Source organism: Lactuca serriola, chromosome 5 (genome assembly GCF_051521515.1).
Source record: "Lactuca serriola cultivar US96UC23 chromosome 5, Lser_US96UC23_V15, whole genome shotgun sequence".
NCBI classification, from domain to species: Eukaryota; Viridiplantae; Streptophyta; class Magnoliopsida; order Asterales; family Asteraceae; genus Lactuca; species Lactuca serriola.
The window spans coordinates 358,648,951-358,664,408 of record NC_136412.1 but is presented as its reverse complement, the minus strand read 5'-3'; the positions used below and the strand labels follow the sequence as shown (position 1 = coordinate 358,664,408).

Genomic DNA, 15,458 nt, shown 5'->3' with positions numbered 1-15,458 from the left:
GATACAGATCTGTTTCACTTAGGCCTCGCCTGTCACTGGGCCTCGTCCACTAACATATACTAACACATAGGCATATCACAACACATAAGCTAACATATACTAATAAATCCTGTCCTGAGGCCTCGCCTATCTTGGGCCTTGCCCTTGTCCTGCTACTGATGAGTCATGGAACCCCGTCCACGCTCCTTCTGATAATGAGATACGGGCCTAGCCCACACTCACTCTTTCCTTAACTTAGGCCTCGCCCTTGTTCTGCTGCTAATGAGATGTGGAACACCATCCACACTCTGCTATTGGTGAGATACGGGACCTCGCCCACACTCACCTCCCTACCAGGCACATACATGTATCACACAGACAACAAGTATAAACTATCATATAAACCATTCCTTGGGCACCCTCCCGCTATCATTGGACCTTGGTCCTGAATATCATTCTAGCATTCTGCGCCTAGGGATAACCCCCGGGTCTTCCTACTCATAACTACATGGGTCGGCATTGTGGCCGTAGACCCATTCACACAAAGGGAAACTCACCTGGTACTACTGAACTTGTTGGTAACCCCACTGGATGCTGACCGACAATTCCCTGAACCGCTGCTCCACTAGCTCCCCGAGCTACCAGTACCAAAACATATATCACTTAGCTTAACTGTTCTCCAAAAGTCCAAGAACAGACTCGCCGAGTCCCAGGCAATCTTCAACAAACTCACCGAGCTGTTCTTCCAACTCGCCGAGTTCCTGCCCAACTTCATCCAACTCGCCGAGTCCACCCATGTGACTCGTCGCGTCGCTCCAGTTCTTAATCCATTCAGTGGCTTTTCGAGCCATGCAGGGGTTCCAAATCATAGATCCATCCTTCTAAAGTCTATCCCTCTCGTAAAGGTGCAAACTTTACGTGTAGTTAAGGAGATCTAGGCCCAAAACACTCCAAACTCGGGTTTAGGACAACCATGCTTCACCTACACCCCCAAGACTGATACTTTATGACTCTCTAGGCCAGAATACACTTAGATCTGAAGTAGCAACTTCAGATTTGAGCTCTAACTCGAAATGGTTCAAGGAAATAGCATAAAAGCCCCAAATCTCATAACAAACGGGAAAACTAGATGAAGAAGGGTGAAAATAACGACTTAATACCTTCAATAAATCTGAAAGGTGACCCAAACTCTGGATCCAAATCCAATCCTTGAAGCCCCAAAGATTCCTTCCTTCCTTCTTCCTTCAAATCACCCAAAAATGGCAAGGGACTTGAATATGCAACAATAGAGGCTGAAGGTTTTAGTTTCTGGATGAGAGAGGCTCCAAGGAACCCTAATGGAGAGAATAAGATGCTTAAATAGTGCCCAAAGTCCTGGATTTAGGGTTTCCCTCTTCAGACCGGACTCGCCGAGTCCTTTTTGCCGAGTCGGCTACTTAATCGATCCCCGGGATCCCGCTCCGACTCGCCGAGTTCCTCCCTGGACTTGACGAGTTGACCCTTTGACTTAGGGTTTTTCCTTTCCTTTCTTGGTCTTTCTGATTATGGGTATTACAGGTCAAACCCTTGACCATTAAGATGTGAATATACACTTTCACGACATGAAAACATGATCCTCACGATGTGAAAATGGTTGAGTCAGCGAGATACACGACGAGAGAGTGCGACACGTGGCAGAAGCAAATTCTTTTGGGTGTCATGATGTGAAGTCTTCCAAAGTATAAATATGAATGATTTTGAAGTCATTTGGAGGGTTTTGGTACGTGTGATCAGAGATATTGCTCATGAGCCATTCTCCGGAGATTATACCGGAGATGTGATACCATTGTATGGATGATATGGGGCCGAGTACGAGATGCGTTGAGGTATCTTTTACCCCGTTAATTTATGATTTAAAAATATTATATTTATTGAGATATATTTGACCTGGTGGTTATGGGTATTCGTAATATGGTACTGTTACGAACCCGTTTGTAAGATCAGTGGGTAAATCTTACCGTTAAAGACTTAGTTGAGACTTTAAGGGTTATAAACCCTAATATTTGTGAAATATCCATTATGAGATATTTAAATAATGGATTACGGGTTAAGCCTATTATGATAATATTATGAGATTTGATTAGTTTGGTGACAAGAGGTCCCTAAGGGTAGCTAGTAGTGAGTTATGACAAGTTTTGAGAAACTTGTTATTTTATGAATAGGTGCTACCACACGATGATATTATGGTTTTTCAATCAAGCAAAATTGAACATTTGCCTTCAATTGGTACCCTCGAGAATATCTGACCTGTTACCCTATCATCGAGCTTAGCAAACATATCTCTCACCCTTGTCATGTTATTGCTTGTTCCATTCTCAAGATACCATCGGTTCTTCTCGTTTTCTTCATGACGATTGGTAAAAACTTTTTCTTCATTTAGCAACACCTTTGTGCTCTCATTCTCGCCACACACTATAAGCAACAATGCATGTTAATCTTCCTGCATTTCTTACTACCATAATTCTCATAAGCTTTATGTATCTTTAGTAATATTGTTAACCCTTTACCCTTTTTTTGTTACATTCTGTCATTTATTTGGCTGCAATGATTGTTCATGATTCTCTACTCCTTTTGCTAAATTCTCTAAAATTCACGGTTAAATAAACATATAGAAAATCAGGATAAGAGATGTAAACATGACAAAACTCTCTAAAACTCATGTTTGATTGATTCTAAAATCACGCGAAAGAGATGCAAGGAACTCACATGTGGGGTGACTTATGTGGGCAGACGATTGGTTGGAAATCACTCTCAACCAATATTTGTAAATAATGTCACAACCCCCGTGTTCTTTGTATAATTAGTATGTGTTAGTAAAAATCAAAGAGTTTTTAAATGAGATTAAAGTGTTTTTGTTCACTGTGCATAACAAGCAGTGGGGAGTCTAGAACCTAAAACCACATTGTTCACTGTACCCGACGAGGTCTTATAGCTTGATATAATTTCACAATCATGTCATTACTAATTCTTCCCAAAACATTTTTTTCAATATATGACACCAAACTATCACTTAAAAACTGATCACTCATTTTGTTACGTACATCAGTCTTTACCAACTTCATTGCTGAAAATGTGTGTTCCACACTCGTTGTTGCAATGGGTAAGATCAATGCAAGTTTCAAGAGAATATAAACCTTAGGATATATTATATGCTTATGTACTTCGACCATCTTTTTGGCAAGTTCTCCAATGTTCTTCAATTGATTAAATCTTTCATCTTCTCTTACATCCTTAATGTAATTTTTAAGTTCAACTTCAAGAACTTGAAGATCATATTTTGTTCGAAACTCTTTCTGATAAAGTGTAGCCATCTCCAAGTTATGCAAAGAAGTAATTTCGTGTTGGCTTCATTAAAGTGATGGTTAAGCTCTTGAAGTTGCATATCAATCACCGCCTTAAATAAATCAACATGATAGTGGTGCAAGTTATTAACCTAAAAATAAAATGAATCTTTAATATGCAAATGAGAAAACACAATAAATAAATCAAGTTGGTAATATCAAACGTTACTAACCTGTGAACCTCTTCGACGACTAAATCCGTCATAATATTCATCTTCCATATCCACGATTCTAACATCGTGTTTATCACAAAATAAAGTAACATTCCCTAAAAGTGGTTCCCATCCTAAATCTCTAATGTCTTGAATTGCTTTTTTAGAGCTACTTATTTGATTCATTGCATTTACGATATATTGATCTTTTCTTTGTAATGTTGTATTCAAATGATCTGTAACTCCCAAGATATCAACCATCAAGTGTAGACAAAACACAAAATCAAAGGACTTTAATAACCTTAAGATGTGAATTGCTCCAGCTTTATGATCACGATCACTATTATCTTTACCAAGGTCTTCAAGTACTTCACAAATGGAAGAATATATGTTCTTGATATTCAATAGAGATGAAAAATGAGAACCCCATCAAGTATCAGATGGTCGTTTGATTTTAATTTCTAAAAGAAACAACAATCAAATAATCAAACAAATTAACAACAATCAAATAATCATATCACATTAAGAGTATTAAGAGTATGAAACAATATTTAAAAAATAATAATAAAATAAATTATATACAATTGAACGGCCAAACAGTGAATAAAAATTATGATTACTCATATTATGCTTTTAGATGAAAAAGGAATTGGAAATACAATTCCTTCATATTTTATTGTTTAGAAAAAGATGAATATTTATTTAATTGTGTTGTGTGGCTATGAGGATATCCCAAATTCCCAATTGCCAAAGTGCTTGAGTGAAAGAAAAACTTAAGGTATGTTTTGTGAATGGAGCTATGTTGATTTTGACTCACTTTTTTTTAAGTTAATTTGTATTAAACTATGTATATTAGAAGATATCCTCAATAAAAATATTGGGCTATTAACCAACAGGATATGTGCTTTAAACTCCTATTCATATTTTTTTTTCTTTACCAAAAATACTAAGATAAGGCCACTAAAAACTATTATATATAACTTGTTAATATATATATATATATATATATATATATATATATATATATATATATATATATATATATATATATATATATATATATATATATATTTGCACAAATAAATTTCTCTTGCAAATCTTTTTTCAAATGATGTGGCTAAGCTACAACACCATCATTCTTTCTATTTTAGCAAGACTTATAAACATGGGCGGAACTTTATTAGGACAAGGGGGTATAGTCCCACTCACTTTTTTGTTACAAATAGTCCCCTATGCTTTCATTTTATATATATTAGACTAAAAAATATAAAATTTTGACGGTGGCCCCCATGCTCACCAATTTTTATACATATTATATTTTCAGCCCTCCAAATCATATGTTGAAACTCTGCCGTGCTTGTAAAATGTTTATGTGTGGCAGACTAGCTCAAAAGCAAGTTGTTAGCTGAAAAGCTAACTGCTAAATAATAAAAATATAATGTTTGATAAAATATATTGTGTGTGAGGTAAATCAAGTATATAATAGTTTGCTAATATCATAAAATGCTAAACAAAACCATAGATAGGGGAAAGGGAACCAATAACAAACCCCTACATTGTTATTTCCAAGCCTCGAAGCAATATCACGCCATTACGAGATAAACCTAGAAAGATTAAATCATACTATAAAACGAGATCACTCCATTATGAGATAAAACCACTAATAAACAAAGTTTACACAAACACAAAAACCCTATTCATTTTTCCAAGCATACAACACCAAAGAAAAACCAAGACCTTGTGATCGAGAATCTTTACCCAACGAACTCGACCAACTTACCCCTGAGTGATCCGAACCCGAACCAGAACCCCATAATTTCTCAGCCGAAAGACAAGTTTGAAACAAAAACACCGCATTCCCTATAAAATTACCAAAAAACCAACCATAAACATCCCAATAAACCTCAACCGGCAATCCATCGATCAAAATTGTGCAGTTTCCCCTAAACTTCCATCGAAGTCGCTTCACTTGCAACACCAATTTACCATCAATACGTATCAATAAACACGGATCATTAGTGCTAATTGTATCGCACTCGATCAGTACCTCATGTACTTGTCCCTTACCACAAAACTGGGCTGTCGTTGCATACACTTTTTTACCAAAAATATGTTCTTTTTTCGATACGAAAACAGAATTCGGTGAAGAAGTCATCACATGATTCATCTTTTTGTACACTTCTTTCTCCATATCACCCAGCAACAAGATCAGTTCTTGGTTGACAGTGATGGCAAAATAGAAACCCTCGATTGGTTCAGGGGAAGAACCGAATTTAGCAGATGAAAGATCCCAAAAGGCGTGGATTGAATTTGAACCCATTTCCATGGTTTTAAACCCTTTTCTTTTGGAGAACAACCATGGTTTGATTTCGAGTTTACAGACAGATTGCGTACTGGAATCATCGATTTCAACAGAAAGAGCTTGACCCATTATGTTTTTAGTCCAAGTTGTCGTGACGATGAAGCAACAACTGTGTAATTTACACTGGTAAACACAAGTAACAAGACTCTGTGCATTTCTATCGGTGGAAACACCTGACGAAGAAGAAGACGAAGAAGCATCGGCAATTTGAACGCCATTTTCACCGAAACAAGAAGGGAAATCCCTCATTCTTAACATCTAACCCACAATTCCGCAACTGGGTAGTGATAATCTTTGAAGGGTCCCCTTAAATTTGCCTTACAAGAGTCAAGGTTACTTGAATGGAATGGGAAAGGAGCTTTGGGATAATCTTTGAAGGGTACCCTGAAGTATGTCTTTATAAAAGGGTCGGGATTTCTTGAATGAAATGGTATTGGATTGGTTTTTGTGAAGCTTTGTAGGGAATATCTGAAGGGTGCCCTGCAATTTGTCTCGCCAAAGATCAAGATTTCTTGAACGTGCACATGAAGCTTAAAGGATTTGTGAGCAATCTATGAAGGGTACCCTTAAATTTCGACTTACAATCTGGTCAATATTCTTGAATGAAATGGTTGTTGTGTAGATGAAGCTTAAAGAAGGACTTGTAGGATAATTTCTGAAATTTGACTTAGAAAAGGGTCAAGATTTGTCGAATGAAAGGGGCATTGGTGTACATGAAGCTTAAAGAAGAATTTGTAGGTGAATTTCTGAAGGGTACCCTGAAATTCGACTTACAAAGGGGTCAATATTTAAAAGGACATTGTGTACATGAAGCTTAGATTGGCAAAGGGTTCAAGATTTCTTGATTTTTTTGAACCTAGAAGATTGCCCTACAGAATGGACAAGATTTCATGAAGAGAGAAATGAGTGTAGGGTGCATGAAGATCAGACTGATAAAATACGAATAATTCTTGATGTTCTGTAAAGAAATCTTCCATGTCTGAAGAAATGGGGTTCAGGCCTTCATGAAGAAAAAGATAGCAGCTTTGCAATGAACTTTCTCTCTCACACATAAATACACAGAGTTGTAGTGAGGGAGAATTCGAATGAGTTTGCTTTTCATGCTTTAGTTTAGGGCCCCCTTTTTATGATTGGTGTTTCTTTATTGTCTCAATAAATGGCGTTTGCTCAACAATATCTTTGCTTAAGAATGTAAATAACAATAATGAAAGGCATGTGAAAAAAGGAACATCTCTTAATCGGGGTATTATGGGAACTAGTTTTTGGGCCCTTGAAGATAAAGATTTTCCAATTGGCGGATTTGGATCCCGCAACTTTATATGTATCAATGGATATTTTAATCGTTAGTTTTAATATTTGTAATTTATAATCGATGGTGTGATAGATCTGTAAACTATGATCGTCTGATAGATCTATAAAATGTTGCAAATAAAGTTGAGGATAGGCCTGACAATCGTGTTATGTTCAGGTTGGCGTGTCGCGGGTTGCTGGTTGGCGGGTCAAAACATGTCAACCCAAACACGACCCATTTAAATATACAGGTCGCGGGTCGCGGGTTGACGGGTTTGGAGCATAAACTCATATATGACCCGCAAACTCATTTATTTACACGGGTTCACAGGTTGGCGGGTTCGTGGGTCAAATTTGGGTTCGTGGGTTCGATTCCATAAATAAAATTGACAATGAAACATGAATAAATTCTTGATTGTTGATTCAAACATATCCGAATTTTAAACACTTAAGTTTTAAACATCCAAACGAAAATTAAAAATATTCATAGAAACATATTCAAACTAAATATTAATACAAACATAGATAATTCAAGTGTTAAAGTAATAGCCACAATTCCCATTTTTTCTCTCATAAAAACAAAGTCAATTCTCTAACACCATTTTGATATCTGATTTCGATCACAAAGTAACACAGGTGAAAGTGGGATTGTGGGAGACCGGGAGACTGGATGTCTGGAAGAGGGAGATATACTCATACGCGATTTGATTTTGAGATTATTATTTAGGGCAAATGGGCAAAATGGTTACAGACTTAGTCTTACAGGTTACGACTTACGACCTTAGATCATCCACCACGAGTTAAAATTTCAAAACCGTCAAATAGTCTATGAATAAATGGTATATATTATATAATATTTATTAAATATTAATACTAGATACATAATAACATTTAAACATAAAATAATTTTTTTATTAAAAATATAAACGGGTTGGCGGGTCAACCCGTTTATTTTTTAAGAAACTCGTATATTACCCGTTTAATTATCGGGTTGACGGTTTGGCGGGTTGGCGGGTTGAAAAATTCAACCCAAACTCATTTATTTCGTGTCCTGTTGTGGGTCGTATCGAGAATTGTCAGCCCTAGTTGAGGAGTTGAGGTCATTAATTAAGGGCTTGATAGATCTATAAAATATTGCATATAAACTTGTGAGGAGTTAGAATTATGACAAATTATATAAAATACACAAAGTTTATACAAAATTTGATTGGGAGATTTTGAAATTGGGTTTTATTTTTTTCAATTGTGTTATTACAAAATTTCATTGGCTTGCTTACACCACTTTAGGGTGATGAACCACTTGAGCGACCTTGGTAAGTTATTGCATAAAATCGTGATGCTCTAAGAGGAAAAAAAACGAAGAAATAAGAGAAAGTGGGTACAAATCTACGTAAATGTTTAATTTAACCTAAATATTTGGTAATTAGTAACATATATGTAAGCCACATCAAGTTTTGACTAGTCAACAAGTGAGAAACATAAAACTTCTGAAGGAAACCGATCGATTGATTAAATTTATAACAAATTTATAAACTTAACGACTTAATTGAGAAAATAAATAAAAATAATATAAAATCAAATTTTTATATAAACTTAATGTGTTTTATACAATTTCTCTTGAGATTATATCAAAATAAAGGTACGAAGAAGGACTTCATATACATATAAATAGCTTTTTTATTTTGAGTCTGTACAAGATTTATGGATAGAAATATGAGTAAAACTAATTTTCTTTTCAACATAAAAAACAAGAGGCATGGTTTATATTGCTTCATTTTGAAGGTGTGATAGATTTATAAATATTATGTCTACTCATAAATGAAAAATATATGTGTATGTATATGATGTCTTTAATATGTTCCATTAAAATTTGTAGAGTTTCATGTATTGTTGCAATAAAATAATATAGTCAAATGAAAAATAAAATGTTGATGTGACAATTCATTAAACTCTATAAAATTTCAATACATTATGGATGTCATTTTCAAGTTTGTATATTTCTACCCTTAAATGTTATAGTATTCCATTACCCCTAGATATATAGAGATATAAAATCTATATTATTCTTTTGTTAGCTAATATATTTTATATTATATATAAAATAAAAATAGATATACTATGTATATTTACAGATGTTATCATCTTACTTGGATAGTCTTCTACATAAAATGCAAGAAATGTCTTTTGAATCATAAGATGTTTTTTTATTTTACTTCGGGGTTGAAAAGCAAGCATGGTTATTATTAATAATCATGTACCTGATGGTTTTCGCATAGAGAGTAACATGACATTTTGTAAGGATGGAAATGTATTATAGATAAGTTATTTAAAATTCTTTCTAATTGAAATCAAGAGCTTTGTCTATAGGAGATTGTATCATTCTTATTAAGACACTTCTTAGAAACGTGGATGGATATTTTTGTCTCTTTTTGAAGCATCGATCACCATTCTTGACCTTTTGGAATTTATGTGTGCTAACATTTTTTGGGGTTGTGATCCCGGAGATCGAAATATATCTTGGGTTAAATGGAAAAACATTCCAGCCTCTAAAGATGAGGGTGGTTTGGAGATTGGAAGTTTATTCGCGGTTGATAACGAAGATTTTCAACCAAACCTAATGGGTCATGGACTTCTATTATTATGACTATTCATGGTTTGATGGGTGGATCTAAATAAGTGGGAATCAAATCAAATTTAAAGAGTCTAGAGCTAGATTATTGGAACCATTAACATATCCAAGTAGAAAATATTTATTTAGACATGTTTTTAATAAGAATGTGGGAAATGAAAATCCTACAAAATTTTGGAACGATCATTGGATTGATGAATTTACTTTTCGTGATAGATTTACACGACTTTATGCTCTGAAAGTTGATAATGATTGTTTGGTGAAAGATAGGCTCTATCATGGGAGTTAAGGTGGAAATGGTGTCGAGGAGAAGTGGAGGAGGCTTAGAAGAGATCCAATTATGTATTCTCAGTTTTCCTGGGATGCAAATGATATATGGGTTTGGGTGCTTGATGGTTACGAAATTTTCGTGGTTTCTTTAGGTCGTCATTTGACTATACTTGTATTAGTTAAAAGGAGGAATTACAGCTCATTGGAATAAGTTTGTGCATATAAGATTAAATGTTTTGGGTATCATAGTATTCTTGATCGCTTGCCTACAATTACAAATGCCAATCTAAATAGGAAAGATATATATATATATATATATATATATATATATATATATATATATATATATATATATATATATATATATATATATATATATATATATATATAAGCAAGCATTGTTTATTCTTTTTCTGAAATCTTTAAAATCCTTGTCATGCTTTATCACCCACAATGTTTTTTCTTTCTATAAGTTAAAACTAAATTGGTATAACCTACTATTAAATTTTTAGGTACAGTGACTTCCTAAATTTTCTATAATATTCTTAGAATAGTATAAAATAACAAATGTTAATTTTATGTTTTCTTTTTCCAGAAACCAACTTTTGAACTTTCTTTTGAGTCCGATCCAATCTAAAACCAAAAAGCAACCCGGTTTTCTTACCTTTCAAACTTAAACATCTTTGTTTTAGTTTCACATTTTGAATTAACGTAATGCAAGATGTGCAGTGCATGTGTCATGTGTGTATTTCCCACATATCACACATCAATTATCTTTTAAAAAAAAACAATTAACACATGTACTCACTAATTTTACTCTTAAATCTACACAACTTTCATGCACTCACTAATTTAACTTTTAAATCTTTAAACCTTCAACCTTTAGCTGATGGACACATATCCAACAACTCCTAATAACGCTAGGTCCCCTTTGATATTTTATAATTTTGTTAGCATGTTATCTCAGTGATTAGATACTTTGGAAGAAAAAAATAACAAAACAGGCATAATTTCGAGAAGAAAGAAAAAAAAAAAAAAAAAAAAAAAAAAGGTAATTAAGAATGAATACTTGAAAGCTACAATAGCATGAAATAAAACAGTGGACATTAAGCACTTTCTACAAGCTTTTTACTGCTAGAGAGAGAGAAAAGCCACTTTGTTGCCTCCCTCTATCGACTACTCAATAGTCAATAGACATCATCGTGCAGATACAAGTCAAAAAGCAAAATCGAGAATGAGATTGAGATTCCACCCTGTCTCTCTTTTTTTTCTTTCAAAAGTAGATTGTCTTGTCGTTGCCAAGAATTATCATGTTTGATGTTTGGATAGTATTAGTATGATCTGCTATAAATGGATAGGGTTTGCACTTTGCATATATTGTGTTTAGGACTAGTTTAACTAAATATTGTATGACAAATACATATGTGGTGAAATATTGGAAAGCTAAAACAACGGATTTAAACCATATTACACTAAAATAGTGATTGTTTAACATCAAAATGATGATTTAATTACAACCAACCTCGAAAATGATGTTTTTTTTAGAGGTTTTCATATTTGACATCCATATTTAGTGTTAAAATGAAACCAACGCAAAAATTATGTTAAATTTAAAGGTTGGTTGCTCTAAAAGACAAAAATGATGTTAAATGAAGGACCGTTGGAATTGCTCTTAGGCTGGGTTAGCATTCTGACTAAAAAAACTAGTTTTGTGGCTTATCAATAAATTATATCTCAAACTGCTTATTAAAAAACTAATTTATAAACTACTTTAAAGGTCTCGCACAATCTTATATTGCAATAATATAAAAAATAAAATAAAGTAGATTATAGGCGTCAAACAATTTACACATTTACTAGCTCCAGTTGAGTTCCTGAAGATATTAAAAAAAATGTGTTACTTGTACATGTTTTACACAAACTACTTTAGAAATGGTTTTTAGTTTTACAAGTTTATTGTGTATATAGTAAATTACAAAACAGTCCCTAAATTGTCTTTTTTTTTTCTACAACACAATGTATGCCACAAGTACTATCCATAAAATATAACACGAATCACAATTTTACTTGATAAGTAAAATCAAATATAACAACAATCACCTTTTTACTAGATACTTAAAAGTGCAATATAACACTACATCGAAGATGACTTTTAACCCATCTTGAATCATCAAAAAAGTAGATTCATCATTCATCAATTCTAGTGGGGCAATCCGATTGCCAGATGTGAATTTCTTGAGTTATAAATGGCAACTTTACAAAGAGACTGTAATGACTCTCCTTAGTTCTCCCTTTGGATTTGAAAACTGGAACTGGAGCTACAAAGAAACGGATGGAAATATCAAAGAGTCTTAAATGGGGGCAGATAGGTTATAACTATCAATCATTATCAATACCCAACACATTAATTAATTACATGTCGTTAACAAGCAAACGAATCAAAAAACTAAGATCTAAACAACCCACATGTTGTCAAGTCTACATCCATGAGGGTCTGTGTATCAAATATCTTGATGGAAATAGATATTTATTACTTTATGAATTATGATTGCTTGTTTATGAAATTTGGGTATTACATCCAAAGTCCAAAAAGGTTAAAACTTGGCAAATATAAATAATTCATCAAAATCCAATTCCACAAAACTATGTAAAGTAAAAGCAATGACAAAGAAACATAACACAAATATGAAGAAATTAAGTAAAAGACAACATACTCTGTGATCTCAAGCATCAGCAGGATCCTCTGCAACTCTTCCAGTTCCACCAAAAGGATCATGAGAAGGACCAGTTTCTTCTCCAATATGGCGTTGCACCAAACGCTGCAAATCAGCCATAACTTTCTGTTCACGTTTTGCCTTTTCTTCATAGTTAAACATGGCAAGAGCTCTTTTGTCTTCAGCACTATAAACTTGGTTTTCTTTCCTAATACGAATTGCATTCATCCTTTGATGCCTACTACCACTCATCACATAACCAAGATCCTCAAACTTACTAATCTCTTCAGCTGAAAGACCAACTTCTCCTCTTCGAGGGATACGTTTCCCTTGTTGAACATACTGTGCAATTGCATCACCTTCACCAGGCCTCAGTGCACCTCCATAGCTGATATGCCCTTCTGCTCTTGGCAATGGCATTGGACCTACTTCTGCTTCTTCATCATCATCATCATCTAAACCAGCTTTCTTTCTTGATTCAATCATCTCTTTCAGCAATATCAACTCCCGTTCAGCTTCTTCTGTTTTCACTGGTTCATCCACCTGTGGTTTGCTTCTATCATCATCTTCAGAGTCTGAATTCTTATCAGATGCTGAATTGTCACTGCCCTTTAAGCTCCTTTTCTTGCTTGAGGAAGAAGAACGACTTCTTTTAGTCTTTGATGATCCCTCTTCTCCATTACTTTCGCTGCTTTCTTCAGAATCACTATCTTTACTTTTTCTTGATGTACTTCTTCTCTTTCTCTTACTATCTCTCCTGCTGCTGCTCTTTCGTTTGGTGGATTTCCTCTTCTGCTTCTTTTTCTTCCTCCTCCTATCTTCCTCTTCAGAATCATCAGTGGATTCATCTGATTCGCTGTCACTCACGGATACTGATTTCCTGCTTCTCCGCTTACGCCTAGAACTTGAACGCTTGCTCTTCTTCCTCCTCCTCGATCTGGAATCATCTGAATCAGATTCCGAGTCCTCTGATTCTGATTCAGACTCGGATGAATGGCTCCTCTCCTTTGAATCTAACTCAGACTTTGTATCCTTGTACTTTTCATTATCTTCTTCAGCATCCTTCTCTGCAATTTCCTCGGGTTCAAGCTCATCGGGATCATCATCGCGCCTTGGAGGACTAGGTGTGATGTTCCATATACAATTCCTCAACATTTTCCTTAACTTTTGACGTTTTAGCCTCCGGTAATCTTCATAACTGGCTCCTTTTAACTCTTCGTCGGATTCAGACTCTGGTCCGTTCCCGTTCCCGTTCAGGTTATTACGATCAAGATACTGTTTCTTTTGGTCACCGTAATAAGGTTTCCTGTTCGTATTCATGGTTTTGATTCTAGGGCTAGGGCTTCTTTTAGATCTAGGATAATCAGGGGAACGATGAGTGCGGCGATAACTATTTTGATTATCGTACCTGCTATAGTCCGGGCTGCGACTCCGGCTACGGCTAACACTGCGATTACGATTCCTCGATTTTGAATAATCGGGGGAACGACGGTTACCCGGACGATTGAACTCATCATCGTACCTTGAATAGTCTGGGCTGCGACGAGAACTGCGATTCCGACGGTCACTTGGCGCACGAGAATCCGGCGAGTAGTTGCGGGTTTCTTTATGGCCGCGACGTCGCTCTAAGGGGACTTCAATGACGGAAGCGGTGTATCCCATTTGAAAGCAGTGGTTTGAAAGAAACGAAAATGGCGAAATCCGTTGGTTTGAGCCCTATAATAACCTCGGTTGGCAAAATTTCTTTGGAACCCCTACACTATTTAAATATCCAGTTTAGTCCTTTACCAACTCAGGTCATGCTTGCTTTGGATCTGACAAAAATGTTTGACTCGGTCAGCTCCATGTTTTGATATGGCTCAACTTTGCATCTATCCGGATCAATAATATCTGACTCGCACATACCAAAAAATCTTGCTAATTGAATCTAATTGAAATCCATTCCACCATTGCCCCTCAACCAGCACCACCCTCATCCTCCTTCTCCACACATCAATTTAAGGGTATTCGCAGTTTGGTTTGAAACCGTGAAACCGGCCAAACCGGTCATCGGTTTAGTTTTACGATTTGTATTTTTCTTTAAGGTTTGGTTTACGGTTCGAACTTTTCAAACCGTATTGAACAGTTTGGCTTACAGTTTTTAAAATTTCAAAAAAACGTATAAAAACCAAACCGGACCGTACGATTGTATATATATTAATTAAATTTTTTTATATGTTTTCATTTACTGCTTTTTATTTACTATAGTTTTTTTATGACAACTTTAATATTGCAGATTTTTTAACAATATTAGGCCAATTTTTTATTGTTTTGACAGCTTTAATATTGTAGTATTTTTAACAATATTTCGTAAAATTTTAACTGTTTTGATACCTTTAATAATGTAGTTTTTTTTAATAAATTAGTTTAATGGACTCGATTAAAATAGACCTAAAACACCCAAACCGTGAAACCAAACCAGAGTCAAACCGTTAGTAACGGTTTGGTTTGGTTCAGTTTTAAATTTTCAACAGTTCAGCTTCGGTTTTTGCTTGACAAAGAGCAAAAACCGTTAGTAATGGTTTGACTTCGATTTGACCTAAAACCGAAAAAACTGGACCATGGACAACCCTTACATCAATTTAATCTATGGGAAAAAAAAAAAAAAAAAAAAAAAAAAAAAAAAAAACACGAAAAGAGGCA

The 15,458-nt window shown here is 34.8% G+C and overlaps 3 protein-coding genes across 4 annotated transcripts; all 3 read right to left on the bottom strand.

Moving 5' to 3' along the window:
* Window positions 1-3,241: 3,241 nt before the first annotated feature.
* LOC145051157 (uncharacterized) lies at window positions 3,242-3,772 on the bottom strand. Its single transcript, XM_078999283.1, has 2 exons — window positions 3,533-3,772; window positions 3,242-3,451 (listed from the first exon to the last, which is right to left on the bottom strand). The coding sequence occupies exons 1-2, from the start codon at window positions 3,770-3,772 to the stop codon at window positions 3,242-3,244; spliced, it is 450 nt and encodes a 149-aa protein (XP_078855409.1).
* Window positions 3,773-5,132: 1,360 nt separating this feature from the next.
* Window positions 5,133-7,146, bottom strand: LOC145055645 (uncharacterized). The gene has a single exon (XM_079004013.1). The coding sequence runs from the start codon at window positions 6,129-6,131 to the stop codon at window positions 5,205-5,207; it is 927 nt and encodes a 308-aa protein (XP_078860139.1). The 5' UTR covers window positions 6,132-7,146; the 3' UTR covers window positions 5,133-5,204.
* Window positions 7,147-11,945: 4,799 nt separating this feature from the next.
* On the bottom strand, window positions 11,946-14,476 carry LOC145055644 (Ras-induced vulval development antagonist protein). 2 transcript variants are annotated; one of them, XM_079004011.1, is made up of 2 exons: window positions 12,777-14,476; window positions 11,946-12,380 (listed from the first exon to the last, which is right to left on the bottom strand). In XM_079004011.1, exon 1 carries the CDS (start codon window positions 14,436-14,438, stop codon window positions 12,786-12,788), a length of 1,653 nt encoding a protein of 550 aa, XP_078860137.1. In that variant the 5' UTR covers window positions 14,439-14,476; the 3' UTR covers window positions 11,946-12,380; window positions 12,777-12,785. The 2 variants fall into 2 exon arrangements, with proteins under 2 accessions (XP_078860137.1, XP_078860138.1); XM_079004012.1 differs by having other exon boundaries at window positions 11,946-12,374.
* Between the last annotated feature and the right edge of the window lie 982 nt (window positions 14,477-15,458).

Bases quoted from the DNA above. Each gene is read 5' to 3' on its own strand.
- LOC145051157 (XM_078999283.1), bottom strand. From the start codon at position 3,772: ATGGTTGATATCTTGGGAGTTACAGATCATTTGAATACAACATTACAA. The intron at 3,452-3,532 runs GTTAGTAACGTT...TTTTATTTTTAG, and splicing joins GTCGTCGAAGAGGTTCACAG to GTTAATAACTTGCACCACTA.
- LOC145055645 (XM_079004013.1), bottom strand. From the start codon at position 6,131: ATGTTAAGAATGAGGGATTTCCCTTCTTGTTTCGGTGAAAATGGCGTT.
- LOC145055644 (XM_079004011.1), bottom strand. From the start codon at position 14,438: ATGGGATACACCGCTTCCGTCATTGAAGTCCCCTTAGAGCGACGTCGC.